The 19,805-nt window shown below is 34.3% G+C and overlaps 2 protein-coding genes across 2 annotated transcripts in view; both read right to left on the bottom strand.

The window, feature by feature from the left end:
- Positions 1–641: 641 nt before the first annotated feature.
- Positions 642–16,671, bottom strand: slc17a9b (solute carrier family 17 member 9b). The gene is made up of 13 exons (XM_073823046.1): positions 16,239–16,671; positions 15,108–15,305; positions 10,331–10,470; positions 8,532–8,631; positions 8,294–8,424; positions 7,564–7,660; positions 6,129–6,225; positions 5,769–5,856; positions 5,415–5,449; positions 4,814–4,929; positions 4,584–4,639; positions 2,823–2,852; positions 642–2,731 (listed from the first exon to the last, which is right to left on the bottom strand). Exons 1-13 carry the CDS (start codon positions 16,367–16,369, stop codon positions 2,553–2,555), a joined length of 1,398 nt encoding a protein of 465 aa, XP_073679147.1. The 5' UTR covers positions 16,370–16,671; the 3' UTR covers positions 642–2,552.
- A 1,529-nt stretch (positions 16,672–18,200) lies between these two features.
- Positions 18,201–19,805, bottom strand: part of gid8b (GID complex subunit 8 homolog b (S. cerevisiae)) — a 5,101-nt gene continuing 3,496 nt past the window's right edge. The window contains 2 exon segments of the mRNA XM_073823493.1: positions 18,201–19,349; positions 19,351–19,361. Of these exon segments, the coding sequence (XP_073679594.1) occupies positions 19,190–19,349; positions 19,351–19,361 (171 nt within the window). The 3' untranslated portion in view covers positions 18,201–19,189.

Raw genomic sequence — 19,805 nt, 5'->3', positions numbered from 1 at the left:
CTCACGTGTGCCTCATGTCTGTAGTCCAGATTTGGGCCGCACACGGGCCATAATTCTTTGCGGCATTCGGGCCGAGTGTAACTGCTTGCTTGGCCCAGAGCTGGGCCAGACGTCAATTGCTATGTGGGATGCAGTGTAGGAATAGTTGGTTACACAAGTTTGTATAGTTAATTGTGTTGTAAATGCAATTGTCAAGCAGTTTGTGATGCATTTTGGAAACAGGAGATGAACCCCTGATCTAATGCGCCACCTGGCTTGAGAAACCCGTTCTCAAAGACTTACTTTTAGTCATTATTTGGGTAGCACACATATTCTGAATGCCTTCGGCAGAAGTCAAATTAGCCATTTTAATCTAGATTAATTCCAAGATTACAGTGAGATTAATCTAGATTAAAAAAAATTAATCTATGCCCACCACTAATATATATATATATATATATATATATATATATATATATATATATATATATATATATATATATATATATATACACACACACACACACACACACACACAATTAATAATCTGGGGGAAAAATAGCAGGATTATGTAGCATAGCAAACAATTAAACATTTTTTAGACTCTCCTGGTGTTGTGGTTCAATGTGTAAATTCAGGTGTGAATTAAAACACAAAGCATATTTCCCTTGATAAAATATACTTTTATATTTCAGCAAAATATGCTTACAAATACATAATACTGCATTTACATTGTTTACATTTTTTATGTGACAATTTAAATTAAGAACACAGTATGTATTGATTCAGTTTTCTGTGATCTTTCATCCTCAACTCAGGATAGTACGACACTGCATTAATTCACAGATCAGCTATTGTATTTCCTAGTATTACGTGAATTAAGTTTAATAAGGAATGACGCAAGCATAATAAATATGGAAAATCTCTTCATCGCTACTCTAATGCAAGTTATAGTCAGCTGTGATGATAAAACAAACCCCACAATCATAATCCAGTTATGCAGAACAGTCTAATTTAAAGATCAAATTAAACTGCATTAAATGGAACGGAACATAATATTTATATGAGATGACATTTCTATAAAGCTGCATCAGTCAAGAACACACAACAGAACTCAGGAAAAAAAAAATCATGATATGTATAAAGAAAGCAAAGATCATATAATATAAGCATTTTCAATCTAACCTCTAAATCAGATATAAATCAATAAATATAAAAGTATTCTGAAATATTGTCTACTGTATATATTACACACAGTGATATCTATTCTATGTATAAAATAACATTTTAGAATGGTTGTCACCATATTTCTTATGATTTTTGTGTACTGATGTACTGGAAAAAAAACACAATTTCTTTGAGTCCCATGCAGAGAACAGTGTTATATAATAATTCAAGTTTTTTCTCCTGTTTCTTTGCAAATCTGCCATGATCTTTCCTAGCAATACGCCTGCAATAACAGCAGAAATGTGTTTTCTGTTTTAATGCACTTTGAAATAACAACCATTAAAGCACAGCTAAGCCTTCCTAGGCTTTGCCTTTCCTCCACTTCTTTAAAGTAACTAAACAGTAACATTTTATATTAGTCCTTAAGCAGTGACAACTGGGGAATGGGAGATTTACACCACAATTTATGATTCTGTAAACAAAAATATGGTTTAGGTTTCGATTTACTGTCGTTATACACTTATTCAAGTTGTATGAATTGAATTGAAATATTTTTGGTCAAAGTTATAGATACAACACTCAGGATCTTGCCTCTACATAATAAAGCTTATCACCATAATACATTCATTTCATTGTGCAACATCTTGGTCCAAGCAAATGACCCACTGAGAAGTCTCTAATGACTAAATCAATCAAAGACAAATGCAAACTATCAGATTGAAACAAAACCATCCTTTAAAAATCAGAAACTATTCTCAGCAGCAGACAGCAGAGACAAAGAAAAATTCTTTAAAGGATCAGCCGACGGCAAGATGACCTGGCACATGTTTCATCTAATGACAGTAACGCTTTTCAAACTGGGACAAACTCCAATTCTGCAGTAACAAACTGAAATCTCTATTACACTCTGAGTGTGAAAACCGCTGAGACGTCTGAAACGAGGTATTTTAAAAATGCCATGCAATGCCATAACAAATGGTATTAATAATAATTTAATAAACACTGTTAATACCCAGACTCTCAAACTCTAGCTTTTGGTCTTCATCTGATTAAATGGACGATGTATTGCAGGTTTTTGAACTGCTTTGGCAACAGTAATTATGATATTAAAGCAACTGCTACCGTAAAGCAACACAAGTGCTACAGGATTAAAGAGAAATGAATGAATCCAAGGACTTTAACAAAATATTCAGTAACACACTTCATACTGTGGCTCCTAGTGATCTGTAACAGATCCATTAAGTATCTCCTACAGCTTCTTCTAGATTCTCTTCAGCCAAAGAAAAGCTGAACAGATAATAAAACAGTCTAATGAAGGAACCAGTAACTGTGGAGGACGTCCCTCTTCAGAAAGGTTTCTGTCAGAGGCTGTCATTTCTGCTGCTCAGCATCTGTTATCTGTGCTCTCAGATGTGGATGTTGTGGTAACGGCCCTTAGCTAGATCTATGTCCACTCTGCGAGCTTCTGCGAAGCTTAAAAATGTTCCTAAACCAAGCAGGTTCACTACCGTGATGAGGCCAAAAACAGATGCCCAGGAACCAGTGGCCTCGATCAGATACCCCGAGAAATACACCATGATGACCCCTAATAAACACACAACAGCATTAACAAAAAGTGCTTGTGATTAATAGCAATTTAACATTTATAAAATATCAATGTTTTATACTGTTCTTACCTGAAAATGCTCCACAGGTATTCATCACTCCTGAAAGAAAAAAAAAACATATTACAGATTTAGAAATAAATAAATTAATGAGACTGAATGGTAATATTTGCTACTGTCTAAATAGCAAATAGTTATACTGCTCACTGTAAAATTACAATGAATCTGTGCACACCAATAATGATAATTTTAACAATAACTATAACTAAAAAGGAACAAATATTGTCCACACGACAACTATAATGATAATGACAAAGAGGAATGTTAACTAAAACTATTAATAATCGTACTTGACATAAAAATCTGTTAATGGAAAATAAAATATTAATAAACTTAAACTAAAAGAAAATGATAAATGTTCCTTTGGCAACTATCTGAAATAAAATAAGTTGAAAAATAATTACAAAAATTAATAAATACATATTCATAAAAACAAAACAAAAATAATATAAAGTCTTAAAAAAAGACAACATGTGACCCTGGGCCACAAAAGTAGTCATAAGGGTAATTTTTTTTAAATTTGAGATTTGAAGTTTGAGATGATTTTGAGATACATCATCTAAAAGCTAAATAAATAAGCCATTGAGGTATGGTTTGTAAGGACAGGACAATATTTGTCCGAGATATGACTATCTGGAAAATCTGGAATCTGGGGGTGCAAAAAAACAAACAAAAAGAATTGTCCAAATGAAATTCTTAGCAATGCATATTATGATTTATTTAAAAATTAAGTTTTGATTTACGGTATGAAATTTACAAAATATCTTCATGGAACATGATCTTTACTTAATATCCTAGTGATCTAATATCCTAGATATTTTTTACAAATATACCCGTGCTATGCAAGACTGGTTTTGTGGTCCAGGGTCACATATATAAAAACTAGTTCAAAATATTAATAAAAACTCTAAAAGTATATTAATGATACTAAAATAACCCTGGCTACAGTCTCTTACAGAGTTTTTTTGGCAGCGGCTATTTGCACTAAGTGATAGATGCTATTTATACTACTTAGTGCAAGTGGCAGATATTTGCACCTCAATACTGTAGAACATTATAAAACAGTATGCAATAATAACGTATTGAGTGTAAATTATAATTTAAAATTATTAAAGGGATCCCGCACATTTCTTAATAAACCATATAAATCATAATAATGAGCCTTTAATTGTCTACATAGCCTAATAAGCGCTCAAGCGCACACAAAAAAAGCTTGCCACAGCGCACCGGCAGATTTAATAATTATGAATGTGTCAAGGAAAAACAGCTAGGAGACTGCATTAATGTTTTAATAATTTATTGATAAACTAGTGCTTTCTGTTTTTGGTTTAAGAGATGAAGTCGGCAACACTGATTTGTCATCTCTGCAGTAGTGGATGAGCCTGTATGCATGTTTCATGTTAAAAGTAGACATTTCACTCTCTATAGATACATTTTCATGTCTGTAAAGCAAGTATTTATTTAGAAGTGTCGAGCTCAATTTCACATAGACCGAGATGGCAGAAAGGGCATCCTTTTTGCTTTTATTATTTTACAAAAGCACAATATTTGGTTGTTACTGTGAGTGCACACAAATAAATATAGTCTTTACAGACTCGAAAGATGTATTACTCTTATCTGTATGACCAAGAATGACGAAATAACTGTTAGTCAACTATTATGAGGCAGCCCTAGAATAAACATAATGTTATTGTCCATTGGTGTAAAAGCTAATAGAGTTAGCCTTAAAAGTGCAATCATAGTTCAGGTTCAAGTAAAGAAAATGGTACATACCAAACAGAGACCCTGCACAGGACGGAGCGAGATCTTGAACATTCACTGAAACCCCACTAGAAAGACACAATTACATTTTCACTTTTACATTCATGCATGTGACACTTTAACATACACTTTATCAGAGCTTGCGTTACCGAACATCAAGCCATGACCTTGTGACTGCTAGCACCATGCTCTAATCTTTTTTTTTTTTCTATTTCAATGCATGTAGTAGTGAGTAATATTACCTGTGGCTGAATGTGGTGAGGCCCATAGTAGCGGACACAAAAGCCACAGCTGTGGGGAAGGTAGTGGTCCCACACAGAAACAGAGTAAACACACTGGAGACACCCATAGAGAAGAACTGAAAAACACACAGATTTATACATAATTACATACACAGTTTGAGGTAGGTACTTTTTTTTTAAAGAAATTAATGCTTTAAATAGACCAAAAATGACAGTAAAAACATTTATTGGTACAAAAGATTTCTTTTTTTTTTTTTTTTATAAATGTTGCTGTTTTGGACTTTATATTTTAAACTGAATCCTAAAATATATATCATTGTTCTGTACTGTATTCAACATTGATTAGTCAACATTGAAATGTTTCCTGAGCAGCAAATCAGCATATTAGAAAGCTTTCTGAAGGATCATGTGACACTGAAGACTGGAGTAATGATGCTGAAAATTTAGCTTTGTCATCACAGGAATAAATTACATTTTAAAATATATTCAAATAGAAAATATTTATTTTTGCTTTTAATATTTCACAGTACTACAATTTTTACTGTATTCTTTAATCAAATTAATGCAGGCTTGGTGAGCATTAGATAGTGTTCAAACATACCTGCATGAGTTTTCTCACTGACGCAGTATCAAAACCTTTAAAAGACAAAGAAAGGAGCGAGAAAATTAGTGTGCCAGCTGAGGAACATTCAACAGTTTTATAAGTCAATTACAATCATGTAGACTTGACATTTACAACACCGTAAAACTCAAACAGACTCGTAACATTGGTGGGAAAGAGCAAAGTCACGACAGAACAATGATTACAGAGTGTAGCCGTTGACAGTAAGGAACAAGGAATCTTTCAGTGCCTTTCTATCGTCTACCAAAAAGGCATGAACATGAGGTACAAACAAGCTTATATCTTTAAATGAGAAACTGTGACTATATTTGTGTAGTAAGTGTGGTTTCGTACCCTGACTGATTAGATGATCTGAAAGGCAGCCACTAAATAGGGAAGAAGGGATGGCCACAAACCATGGGATCACGTTAAACACCCAACCCTGAGGAAACACACATGCAGACGTATAGTCAAACACACACACAGACGCACACAGGAACAGGCAATGAACACTTTTGCGAACAGGAATCAAACACACACTCTGATGCCCTGCTGGAGTTCAACCGCAACAGCAGCTTTCTCTCTTTTAGAAATTCATTACTGGAGACTGTTCTTCTCACAAAGGGAGGAAAATGATGGTATACAGACTGATATTCTTTCGCTTCGACACATTGTGTTCTCACACGCTGTTTGAAAGGGCGTAGTTCAGTTTACCTTGGCATCAGGGAAGGTGTCCTTGAAAAACGTTGGCAGCCATGACAGCAGTGTGAAGAAGGTGCTAGCGGTGCACAAGTGTGTAATAATGACGGCGCTGAAAAACAGACAGGAGCATTTAGGATGCATTTGAAATGAATGTCACGAACAAAGCCTGTCAGACAAAAGACACTGCAGGTGCATCCAGTCATTCTCTTTTCATTAATATTATTATTTTATTGATAAATAAATAGTCGTTTTACCTCCAGTCATATTAGTAGGCTAATAAAAGTGGTTTTATTTTACATCTCTTAGATCGCTTTTGACTTTTTTTCAAACTTTTACTCATTTTGAAACAAGTGGCTAAATTGGGGTTACAAAGGTTGTCTAGGACATTAAACGTCATCAAACTGAACGAAACTCATCCTTTTAGGATTTGTGTTTATACTTGCGCCCTTGCTAATTATTTTTAATGTTTTGAGCAGCAAATATAAGAATGCTTTCTGAAGGACTGTGTGACTGGATTAATGATGCTAAAAATTCAGCTTTGAAATCACAGAAATAAATTACATTTTAAATTATATATAAATAGTAAAAATATTTCAAAATTGTACTGTTTTGCTGTATTTTGGATCAAATAAACACAGGCTTGGTGAGCAGAAGAAACTTCTTTAAAAAAACACATTACAAATCTTACTGTTCAAAAACTTTTGACTGGTAGTGTATAGACTGAAAGAGTTTTTCCAAAGCTTTGTGATGGTAGTGCTGAAGTCATGTGACCTTAGTGTAGTTTGTTTATAGCCAACATTAAGCTTTTTACCTTTGTTTACTGTATTTATGCTTCAAAATTCATAAAAGTTGTGTTCATTTGTAAAGATTATCATGATGAACAAAATGTATAAGAATCGAAAACATCTGTTGGTCACAGAGCTTATTGTCTGCCAGTGGAAAATCCTACTGGGTTTTTGTCAAGGGAATCAGAGTGATACAAACAACTGGGTTGGTCTACAAAAATATGTAATTACTGCAACACACTGCTGCTACAATAATAACATTAGTAAGAACAGTTACTACTAGAACAGTTACTACTAGAGCACTCCCTCTAAAGCACACTGAAGCATAATCAACATAATAAAGTACAGTTTAGCAGCAAGAACAGCATTTTAAACTAATTTAGAAGTATTATACACTTTTTCTTATATATTAATATAATTCTTAAACTAAAATATTACAACAAACCATCCACATCATGTGTGCAGTCAGAAACACTCAGCCATGTTTAGCTGACGGACAGAGTACTGTTACTGTTTCTGAGCACTCTATATATAGACAGACATGGAACGGATGTGAATCAGGCCTTTATGGGAGCTCAGTAAAGACCCTTTGTTCAGAATCCATGCTCGCTCTCTCTCTTACAAACACATACACACACTCGGTATTCAGGTGCTAATCTCACCACACAGCTGGCTGTCTGAAGAGACGCAGCCAGTTTCTCTTGGACAGTTTGGATTGGGTCCCAGCACTACCCAGAGACTCCAGTGTGATGATGGGACCTGACAAACACAAGCACAATCAGTCTTTAAACAACCAGTTGGACACCTGTTAAGGAAGAAATAACGCCACAGCTATAGTCTCTGTTCTGCATCGAGTATATAAATACAGACCTCCTCTGTACTTGTTAATTAACATTTCAGTGTTAATTAACAAGTTACCAAACTATGGAAGAAAGTGAAAGAAGAGTAGACCAAGATCACACCAGCGCAGTCTGAGAAACTAGTGATATCCAGTGGCTGCAGATGTGCTGAAGTCATTCAAAGCAAGTGCCTCTAAACTTCCTACTAATTTCTGACAGCTGCAACCCTCCAAAATTGTAGCTGTAGTCTTCTTTCATGCTACAGTGGTTACTGTTCTCTAATTTTGATCACTGTGTTTTCTACAAAATAAAGGTTTTTGTTGAAATGCCTTGGCTATTTTGTCAAACATGTTAGTAGAACAGTGGTATACCTCCAACTAATATTCCTTAAAATTTTGATCTTCCCTGTGTGTGTGTGTGTGTGTGTGTGTGTGAGAGAGAGAGAGAGAGTGTGTGTGTTCTTTTAAAGAATCATTTGGGAATTATCAAACAGTGAGGTACCAAGAGATTCCCAGTGCTCAAGTATGTTTGTGCTTCTATATTCTGTACATACCTTCACCTTTGAGCAGATACTTCCACATGCAGTACGCCCACAACACAGACAGAAGCCCAGAGACATAAAACACACTCTCCCAGCCATACAAGTCCAGCATCAGAGAGCCTATGCCTCCTATCACCAGAGTCCTACACACATACACACATAGTTACGTAAATTCGATCTGAAAGACATCCGTAACACTTCTTCTAAATGTAAGAGAGAAAGTAGATCTAGTTAGAGATCAGACACTAACCCCAGGTATGAGCCGCTTCCTACGGTGCTCATGAGGAAGCCCCGCTCACTCTCCACAACCTTCTGAGAGCACAGACTGGCCAGAGACGGGTAGTGAACACCTGAGCGCCACAGGATAACAAGAAAACAAACACTCATTTAGTGGATAGCCATTGGTGGATTAATAGTGGATATTATGGCTAATAACTAACAAACAGTCAATATTATAAATCAATACCTTGTTTAAAATTTTAAAAAGGATTTGTTTGTGGTAACTAATACATAAATAATAATTAAAAACAAATAAATATTTATATATTTATTATTAAGTTAAGTAACTATATTTATTTACAGTTGAGGTCAAAAATGTACATCCCCCTTTTTTAAAATCTGCAAAATGTTAATTATTTTATCAAAATAAAAGGAATCATACAAAATGCATGTTATTGTTTATTTGGTACTGACCTGAATAAGATATTTCACATAAAATGTGTTTACATATAGTCCACAAGAGAAAATAATAGTTGAATTTATAAAAATGACCCCGTTCAAAAGTTTACATCCCTATGTTGGTTGATTCTTAATACTGTGTTGTTACCTGAATGATCCACAGCTTTTTTTTGTTGTTTAGTGATAGATGTTTATGAGTCCCTTGTTTGTCCTGAACAGTTAAACTGCCTGCTGTTCTTCAGAAAAATCCTTCAGGTCCCACAAATTCTTTGGCTTTCCAGCATTTGTGTATTCAAACCCTTTCTAACAATGACTGTATGATTTTGAGATCCATCTTTTCACACTGAAGAAAACTGAGGGATTCATATCCAATTATTACACAAGGTTTAAACATTCACTGAAGCTCCAGAAGAAAAAACAATGCATTAAGAGTTGGGGGTGAAAACTTTTGAATGGCGAAGTGTACATTTTTCTCATTTTGCCTAAATATCATATTTTTTTAATTTAGTACTGCCCTTCAGAGGCTACAGAAGATACTTACATGTTTCCCAGAAGACAAAATAAGTTAAATTTACCATGAAGTTTTCACCCCAAAATATTAATAAATATTTTTAAGTAATTGGCTTGTAAAAAATTTTTTAGATTTTGGGCAACTCTAAAAATTACAAATGCTTACTTTCTATTTTATCCTGTATTGTAGATTGTGTATTGTAATGTTTAAGTACTATTGTATTGCAATATTACATTTTGTACCCATTTCATACTTCTGAATAATGTAAAGCTGTTTATTTTGATTAGTATTAGAAGCCTGGACAAGACGACAACATTAATTACTTTTAACAAACTTTAACATTACTGTAACAAAAAAGTCAAACTGTGGCACCATCTACGCTGGCAAAGGAATCAACGTCACAATCTTTATGGACATGGCTTATTTTATAGCAGTCTATTGTCTTTTTACAGACATCTTTCACTAGTTTTAAGAGAATACAACAGCAGGACAATGGCATACAGTATAATTTCCTTGCAAGGGAGAGCATGATAGTGGTTGGATGTGCCAACCACAGCACAATTATGCTCTACTCCACAGCAAATAACATTCTCATAAAAAGGTCAGAATTTGCAGGAGGGAGCATTTAGCCATTTGCTAGCAATTTGGAAGCAATGATTTACTAAACAAGTTTCCCCAAACTACAGCCTCACTAAGAAGAACACTGAGAACAGCTGAATTTTTTTTTTGTGAAATTCTCCATGCTTAAACTATTATAGCAATTCAGTACCATTAGATCTTAGAAAGTGAACAATCAGTGTAGTATGAAGCATATAAGCACAGTTATGTGAAGGTTTTATTACCATGGTGCGATCACTCACCCTGCAGCAGCCCCATAAGGAAGCGGGAGATGGTCATGGAGACGATGGGCTGGGAGCAGAAATGGGCCAGGATTGGTGTGAAGGCGGTCATTGCACCCCATGCTGCTGCTGACAACAGCATCACCTTCTCTCCTCCCACCCTAAACAAATCAACATAAACAAAGAAAACAAGCATTTAGAAATTTGACATCAAATCCAAACATGAGTTATTGCATTTGAATATGGGCCATTTTATAGAATTGGTGCAAACTGCTGTCCCACAAACAAAAACACATTTAAAAAAAGCTTTTAAGTATTCAAATCTTCTCTTAAAACCCACAATAATATTTAAAATATTAGTAAGCTTAATATATATAAAATCATAATTTATTGGGTACTTTCAATTGGGAAGTGGCTGTACCGAACTCTAATCCCTAAATTTCAATTTATGAAAATGATATTGAAATCATTTTAGTATTTTTTTCCATTGTTGTTTTTAAAAGTATCTTTTTGATTCTTTTAAAAAGTGAAGTTCATTTATTTTATATATATTTTTTGTAAATTATGAAACTTTATGTAAAAAAAATGTGTTCTGCATTTTTCATGTCACTACCGAAACAGTGTATGTTTTAGTCTATTGGCCGAGACTGATTTGAAGTAAACCCATCAGTTTATGATCAGGAAATGTGTCCCTCTCTTATAGCTATAAGGTGTGAGTAGATCGGTCTCAGCATTTTGAGGTAAATGTGTTCAAAAGTCTGAAAAAATCTGTGTGTAAGTTTAAAGAAACATCAACACCGAACATTTTTTCTGCAATTAAGCTCACTTTTTTGGGAGTTATTCCATAACATTCATTTTTATATGTGTTGTGTACAACTGTTCAGAACTGTGCTAGCTAAACCTGTGCTGATTAGCATCTTTGAGCTAGGTTCAAAAGTATCTAAAATTATCACGACCGAAACGGTCATGACCAAAAAATTCGGTAGTGACAAAAGGGAACACCATAATCCTTATATGTGACCCTGGACCACAAAATCAGTCATAAGGTTAAATTTGACAAAACTGAGATTTATACATCATCATTATACATGAAAGCTCAATAAATAAGCTTTCTATTGATGTATGATTTGTTAGGATAGGACAATATTTGGCCGAGATACATCTATTTGAAATCAGAAATCTGAGGATGCAAAAAAATCACAAATACTGAGAAAATCACCTTTAAAGTTGTCCAAATTAGGTTCTTAACAATGCATATTACAAATCAAAAATTACATTTTGATATATTTACAGTAAGAATTTTACAAAAAAATCTTCATGGAACATGAACTTTACTTAATTTCTTAATGATTTTTGGCATAAAACAAAAATCTAAAATTTTGACCCATACAATGTATTTTTGGCTATTGCTACAAATATACCCCAGCGACTTAAGACTGGTTTTGTGGTCCAGGGTCACATATTTGGAAAATAACAATTTTAGTAGAGTTATGCAATTTTTTGTATTTTAGTATGTTTTAGTATGCGAGTTAAAATTCTGTAATGTGATGTGGTCGCTAGCAAAGCAATACTGTCACTACCGAATATGTTAAAGTTCAGTATATACTCAAACTAATGAATCCTTAACTTTGAAATCAGTATGATCAACTTTTTGCCTTTTACAAAAAAAAAATTGTATTCAGAATACAACAGATCTCATAAATTACATTTACAATGCACAATTTTAATTTAATTGGTATGGATTTACCTCTGAAACAACTGTAATAAAATAGCAAAAAAATATATTTATAATCTATATGTAAGCAAAGTCTTAATAGGTCAATGTAACCCTTTTAATTACGTTATTATTGCTTTGTTTCGGTAGTGACAAATATTCCAAACCTTTCTGAAAATACAAACTGAGAATTAACTGAACTATTATTAGGAATGTAACTTGGATATTATACACTTTGCATACATGCAAAACTTGTGAAAATTTGTGTTTCTCAAGACATTCCAACTCTGAATTTGGACCAATTTCTGAACATTTCTCCAGCAAACCAGACATTCCACCGGGCTTGCAGTGGCGTACGGGACACCCCCGCACCCCCTTTGGGGGCCCCGTCGCAGGACATTCTAAAAGGTAGTGCTTCGAGACGCTGCAAAAGACCCGAGACATGAGCGAAAAGGTAGTGCAGTGGAGCGAGTTTAATGTTCTATAATAACAACCGGGGAAAAACATTCTCACATTTTACTTGTCATTAACACTATACTTATAAGACAAACTCGCTGTACTCAAAAAAGGATATGTTTACACGTAAAGTAGCTTACGGAGCCCCAGGGGAAAAATTTAAAGCGTGCGCACAATAGTATATTTCGCTCCCTCGTTTTACTAATTCGTATGCACAACTTAGGCCTACTAACTCGTTCCCTTGTATTAAGTATATTAAGTGCATGATATAATAATTTGTTTGTTGATTTGATTAAACTAAATCCTGGTCACGATTTAGTAATGCCATGCTCAATTTAGTAACATGAGAAAATACGAATTCGTGTGGACGATTTATTTTTTCCCCTGCATGTCATGACGCGGGGCTCTGTATGCTTTAAGCAGGGCTTAAAACGGAAAAAAAAAAGTGGTTCATTCTGAGCAGAATCTGTATTTTACCGTTTCTGTTCATGCGTTCTCTGTATTATTACTGTTCAGCATTTTCTTTAGGCTACTCAAAAAGAAAAAAACGAAGAGAGTCTTGATCTGGTAACCTACCTTGCGCTTAGTCATAGCCAATACAGCATCATCTTTTCTAGATTTTGGCCAAATGTTTTAAACGAAAGAAAAAACTTTAAACGACATTAAAGTATTTTTTCAAGATATTTAAAATGTTTGCTATATAGTTAAAAGACGCCACTTGTGTAAAATTGCATTTTGAGAGGAAAAAACATACGTTGCATGTAATTATTACAGTCAGAAATATCTAATATAGGCTAAAATACCGGTAGCCTAAATCAAAATGCTTACAAACATTATAAACACAACTAGGCTATTTTATTCACTTCTCTCCACAACAAATTATCCACAACATTATCCTTCACAAAGACTTCAACAGCACAGTGAGGCGCTGCTCACGCTAAACGGACTATTTAAATTAAGAATTGTAATCTTTATATTTTTCTATAAATGCATTTTATTTTGATAATGAACAAGCTGCAATGTTATAGCAAAAATGTTTGTGCGCGTGAGGCGCCAGCGCGATCACTGCATTGTTTTTTTCGTAATTATTTAGTCATACCAATGCTGGTTGCTCATACAAGCCAAGATCAGAAAGAACATCAGAAAGAAAAGAAAAGAAAAGAAAAGAAAAGAAAAGAAAAGAAAAGAAAAGAAAAGAAAAGAAAAGAAAAGAAAAGAAAAGAAAAGAAAAGAAAAGAAAAGAAAAGAAAGAAAACGGCTTTCCCCCTTGTTTTCTGTTACATGAACTTTGGATCGTGTCACAATGAATCGAAATTCAGCACATTTTTCTCCTTTTCTTTTGTTAATCTGTTAATGATTTAAGTGAAATATATTTATGTTTTTGTGCTCTGGTCCTCTGCTGCGCTTCTCTGACAATGACCTGGAGGCGGTTCACTGACGACTTGTCACCAGACTTTTCCATACAATTTATCGTTCATTCTCGACATCAAGATCATGATCAAGACATTTCTCCAGAGCACAATGTTACAAAAAAGACTGTCCAGTTTAGTTCTTCTAAGTATCGCGCTCGCAACATCGACATATATTTATATTTATAATATTTATTCCTGCATGAATTTCAGTCTAATTGAAAAGCAATCAGATATGCACATTATATGATATATGCTATTAATAATAACAACATCAAATGCATCAATGCAACGATAATTCACCACATTCATTACTGGTAAATCAGTTATGTAAATGGGAGAGACGGACTCAGGTGCACAATAAATTTTCATGGATGACATCACTGCTGGTGGGAGGGGCCCCATCTCGTTCTTTGCGGGGGGGCCTCTAAGATGTGTGGTACGCCACTGAGGGCTTGCAAACATTAAAAACTTTATAGAGCTGTTTCACTGCTTAGATCTGCAACATGAGACCCATGCAGACAAGCGATTCATTGCAAGTTGCACTTGCATCACCTATTTTATCATGTTAGGTCTTATTTCTGAGCAGGTTGTGGCTCTCTGGTGGCCACTAGACTTGGAGCTCTGTGCAATTACTGTATTTTAGCTTACATGTGCATCATATTATAAACTCACCTGCAGTAATTTCTATAATATTATTTGAATGTTAAATAATAAAATTACAACCAAACAGGCTAAACTACATCTAATCTGGGACACACATCCACTGCTAGCTGTTTGACAATGTAACCATTGCGATTAAGCAGACGTCATTAACAACCTGTTTGATAAATATTTAAAGAATTTCAGACATCCGGCAAGTGTGACAGTTTTAACATACAGCCACACCTTTAAAACAAAGACTGCCGTCACATTAACGTATTAACTGATAAGAAATGAATGCGATGTGCAGTCACCCTTCCTTTAAAACCTTACTTTTTTACCTTCATGCATTGTGTTATATTCAGTGTAAATAAATGATGTTTGACTATTAATATTAAAATGTTGAAACTGATTTGTGTGGCCTATTGAATGTTGCCAAATTATAGCCACAATTATTTACATTGCTTCAAATATTACCTCATTACAAATTGTATACAGACCACAAAATGTTAATAAACAATCTCATTTCATTTCTTGTTTCTCTAACAATATAGTAATAGAGTTAGTGGGATCTAACCTGTCACTGACGTAGCCTCCAAGGACCTGAGTGAAGCAGTAGCCCCAGAAGAAGCTGCCCAACACCATGCCCGTCTCTCTCTTGGACCAGGTGAAGCGCTCTGCCATGCTCACTGCACAGATAGGCATTGCCACACGTGCACAGTACAGCAGGCACGTCCCCAGCAACAGCACCACCGTCCATATCCTTGCTACTGGCCTGCAGACAGACAGATACAACCATATGATACATGTTTTCCCCCCTAATCTTTACACCAAACAAGATTCCTATGAGAAGTTGTCACAAGCCAAAGCACATAAATTCAAGTTCTAACTGGCAGGTACCCATCTAGGTTAATTTGCTCCAGATGCACTGACTAATGCTGATACACTTAGTTTGTTAACACACAAAATGTATTTAATCCTCTAGTTGAAAAAAAAAAAGTGAGTGAGCATTCATAGAGTGTGCTTAATAATAATAATAATTATGATTATATGTGACCCTGGACCACAAAACAAGTCATAAGGTTCAGGTTTTTTTTTTAAATGAGATTTATACATCATCTGAAAGTTGAAAATCAGGAATTTGAGGGTGAAAAAAAAATCTAAATACTGAGAAAATCTTCTTTACAGTTGTCCTAATGAAGTTCTTAGCTATACATATTACTACGTTTTGATATATTTATGGTAGGAAATTTACAAAATATCTTCATGGAACATGATCTTTACTTAATATCTTAATGATTTTTCGCATAAAAGAAAAATATGATCATTTTGACCCATACAATGTACTTTTGGCTATTGCTTCAAATATACCCGTGCTACTTCAGACTGATTTAATACTAATACATGTTTATTCATTTCCCTATTTAGAATAAAACACTTCACAAAGTTTGTTATAAAATGTTTAAAAACTAAATAACTGGATAAATAGAGATATACCTATATATTTTAAAAACTGACATTAAAATATTGAAATAATTTGTGGTTTAAAATTTAAACGGTAATTGTTTGTCCTAGAATAAATTGAATATGTACATAATGTTAATATACTTTTGTTTTATAATACATTTCTATACTTTATTCACTATACTTTCTTATAGTAGTAATGTAGTTATTTGTTTTAGAGGAAAGTTTGGTGAGGTGGTCTCACCTTGTCCAGTTCTGACTCGACTCTGCCCACTTCTTCTGTGATCCAGCTTGTCCGATATTATCTGCGGGGTTCTCCTTAATACTGGCCAAATCTGGACAAGAGTTCTTTCCATGTTTTTGTAGAATTGCCATTCAACGACAAATATATCCGTTTGTGACTATCCGCTCTGATATCCTCTCGGGTCAGTCTGTGCGAGCGTGACAGGCAAAAAAGCAAAGCAATGAAAAAAATATGTTTCTATTCCAGTTTCTTCGCGGGAGCATCTCTTTATAACATCTCTGCCGCATTCACTGCGCTCCGGCGACTGGCATAAATGAGCGGACTTTCGGCTTTCACAGCTGCTATAACGCAGCGGCAGGAATTTCAGCTTTTTCCTGGTTCTTGAAGTGTTGATGATGATCCACGTGTCAGTTTCTTTTTTCAGCCACGCAGTTCCTCCAACCACTGGCTCTTCAAACCAGGAAGTAACGTGACTCAGCCCCTTCCACTCATAATAACAATAGAAATTCAGCCATGGTTTCGCCTTTGGCGAAATACCTGATTGTGAAACTGAGAACATTATAAAGGTATTTTGAAGAACAGGTTTAGCAGACGCAACGACACTTATTAATGTCAAAGCCATTACTCATACACCAATGTAGTGATGGGCAGTCCGACTCATATCCGCGAATCGATTCTTTTGAACAATTCGTATAAAAGCGCCTCACAAAATCAATTCCCTTATTAATTTACGTTAGTTGCATCTTTATGTGGATGGTCTGGCGTGACATGTTAGATATTCTAATCGTTCATTAAGGTTTATATTGTAAATGATGTTTACTATACGTATATTAATGCGTTTCAGTTCACTTTGCTGCATGCAGCTCAAAAAACAAACGTATTTACACTACCATTCAAAAGTTTTTGAACAGTAAAATTTTTCATGTTTTTTTTTTAAAAACATCTCTTCTGCTCACCAAGCCTGTATTTATTTGATCCAAAGCACAGTAAAAAAACAGTAAAACTTTTAAATAGTTTACTATTTAAAATCACTGTTTTTCCTGATTTGAATTTATTTTAAAATGTAGTTATTCCTGTGATCAAAGCTACATTTTTAGCATTATTATTCCAGTCTTCAGTGCCACATGATCCTTCAAAAATCATTCTAATGTGCTGATTTGCTGTTCAGGAAACATTTTTTATTATAATTAAGTTTTAAAGCAGTTGAGTACATTTTTTCAGAATTCTTTGATGAACAGAAAGATCCAAAGATCAGCATTTATTTGAAATAAAAAAGCTTTTGTAACATTTCAGATAGAACTTTCTATTCAACAAAGAAACCTGAAAAAATTCTACTCAGCTGTTTTCAACATCATAATAATAATAATTTTTTTTTGAGCAGCAAATCAGAATATTAGAATAATTTATGAAGGATCATGTAACTGGTGTATTGATGCTAAAAAAATCTGCTTTGCATTTTAAAATAGTGAAGATATTTCAAAATTTTACTGTTATTGCTGTACTTTAAAAAAAACATTAAAAATCTTACTGTTCAAAAACTTTTGACTGGTAGTGTATAACAAATATAATTTGCTTTTACATTAAACAAAATTAATTTACATTTCCTGACAGAAAACTTTTATACTTTTTAGTTAACTTCTGTCTAACTAACTTTCGTATGCATGTTGATAAAACAGTCGTAAATAAAGTAATTTTTTTAGTAAATCAATAAACCCCTTGGTTCACTCCAGATGTTACTATGAAATTATTCATAGTTTTATTATATCATTATTATTAATAGGTAATAAGTTGTGAAAGACTCTTTCAGACTCACTTTGTGAACCGGTTCATCTGATTCATGGAAAAGATCTGACTCAAAAGAACAATTTGTTATCGAGAAAAGAATAGTCAAGTCTGGGTTAATAATGTACTACCTGGATAAGATCACATTGATAAAGAAATAGACTTTCACAGGTCAAAGTCCAAGAAATTTCTAGTTTGTGTCTTTACCTTCCAACCACAAACAATTATCATAATAAGTCATAAGACAGCCAAAGAGGGTCTTTCATTTGCCATATTGATTTGTTAAATAAACACTGTCTGCAACATTTAATTGGGCATCACAGCATAAGTATTTGGCCATAGCATTGAACAGCAGCAGCAATTTTGAAAATCAAAGAGTTTGGGGATTTAAAAAAAGAATATTTAATACCTATGTAAAGCTTCTGACTTCAGAAGCTTACAATTTGATCTCTGCAATATCTATAAATCACAATTGAATGTCAATGTAAGCAGGAATACTATGACAATGTACAGTAGAAAACAATGTCACATGACTTTATAACATAATGCAATAACATTAGTACTCGAAAAAGGGCAGATTTTCTTTGACGGGGCCCTTTAACACGCATACAAAATGTATACCTGTGCACTGCAAATAAAGGTTGTGAAAGCACACAGAACTCGTTCTCCGTATTGGTACAATCAATCCAATCAATCCAGTGGTGTCCTCGATGACACCACTATTGTGCCGTAGGTACCTCACATCAGTGGACACGGTCGAATAGAAGGTAAATCTAAATAGCGTGGTTCAGTCCTCAACTATATTCGTAGACTTTCTGAACATTCACTGACAAAATAGAAAGATAATAATCCTCTGCAAAAACAAAATAGCTAAAATGCAATCAATTCAGCTCAGCAAGTCAAACATTGTGGTAACAAAAATCACAGAAATCCATCTGCGATTTAAAAAAAAAAAAGTGTTTCCATTTTGGCTAGGAGTCACCCTTAAATCTAAATCTCAATTCCACAGCCCATTTAATGCAAAGTCTCTGATAAGCAACAAGTAAACAAAACAAAAGGTTGATAAAAGGATGTTTGAGTGTCAGTCACTGAGTATAAATAGTTAAGGAAAGGGAAAGCGTCCATTTTGTTCCCCCGCAGAATGCAAGCATAGAGATGCCGGTTCGTTTTCACTTGGGGTCCTCGATGGTGCCTTTGCTAAGATCTGTCATTTTGGGGTACTTGACTTTCTTCTGGTCCAACTCGTTCTGAGCCCACAGCAGCAGTTTCAGAAGTTTGGCAAGTTTCGGTGTCGACTCCCTGTTTTCATAATCCAGCACCGCTGGTTTACTCACTCCACACCTGTTACAAACCACATGCTGTCTATTACTGGCAGACCATAAAATAACATTTACTTAAAATAAAACGTGATTTGCAAATATTCCTCAATGGGGGGGAAGTGACATCAGCGGAAAAGAAAAGACATTTTAAAATGTATTACATTTTAAGTGCAGATTACATAAGACAAACTATGTGTGTGTGTGTGTGTGTGTGTGTGTGTGTGTGTGTGTAAACACAAAGTAACACTGGGAATGTATATTAAGTATATGGGATCAATTTCATGCTGACTTTTTGCATAGCGCCCAAAGTACACTACTGTTCATAAGTATGGTTCAAAAGTACACTAAGATTTTTTTTTTTAAAGAAGACTCTTCTGCTCACCAAGCCTGCATTATTTGATCCAAAGTACAGCAAAAACAGTAAAACTTTGAAATATTTTTACTATTTAAAATAACTGTTTTCTAT

The sequence above is a fragment of the Garra rufa genome, chromosome 18 (genome assembly GCF_049309525.1).
Source record: "Garra rufa chromosome 18, GarRuf1.0, whole genome shotgun sequence".
Lineage (NCBI taxonomy): Eukaryota > Metazoa > Chordata > Actinopteri > Cypriniformes > Cyprinidae > Garra > Garra rufa.
Note: the sequence above shows the minus strand (reverse complement) of the source record. Positions and strands in the feature narration are given on the sequence as shown.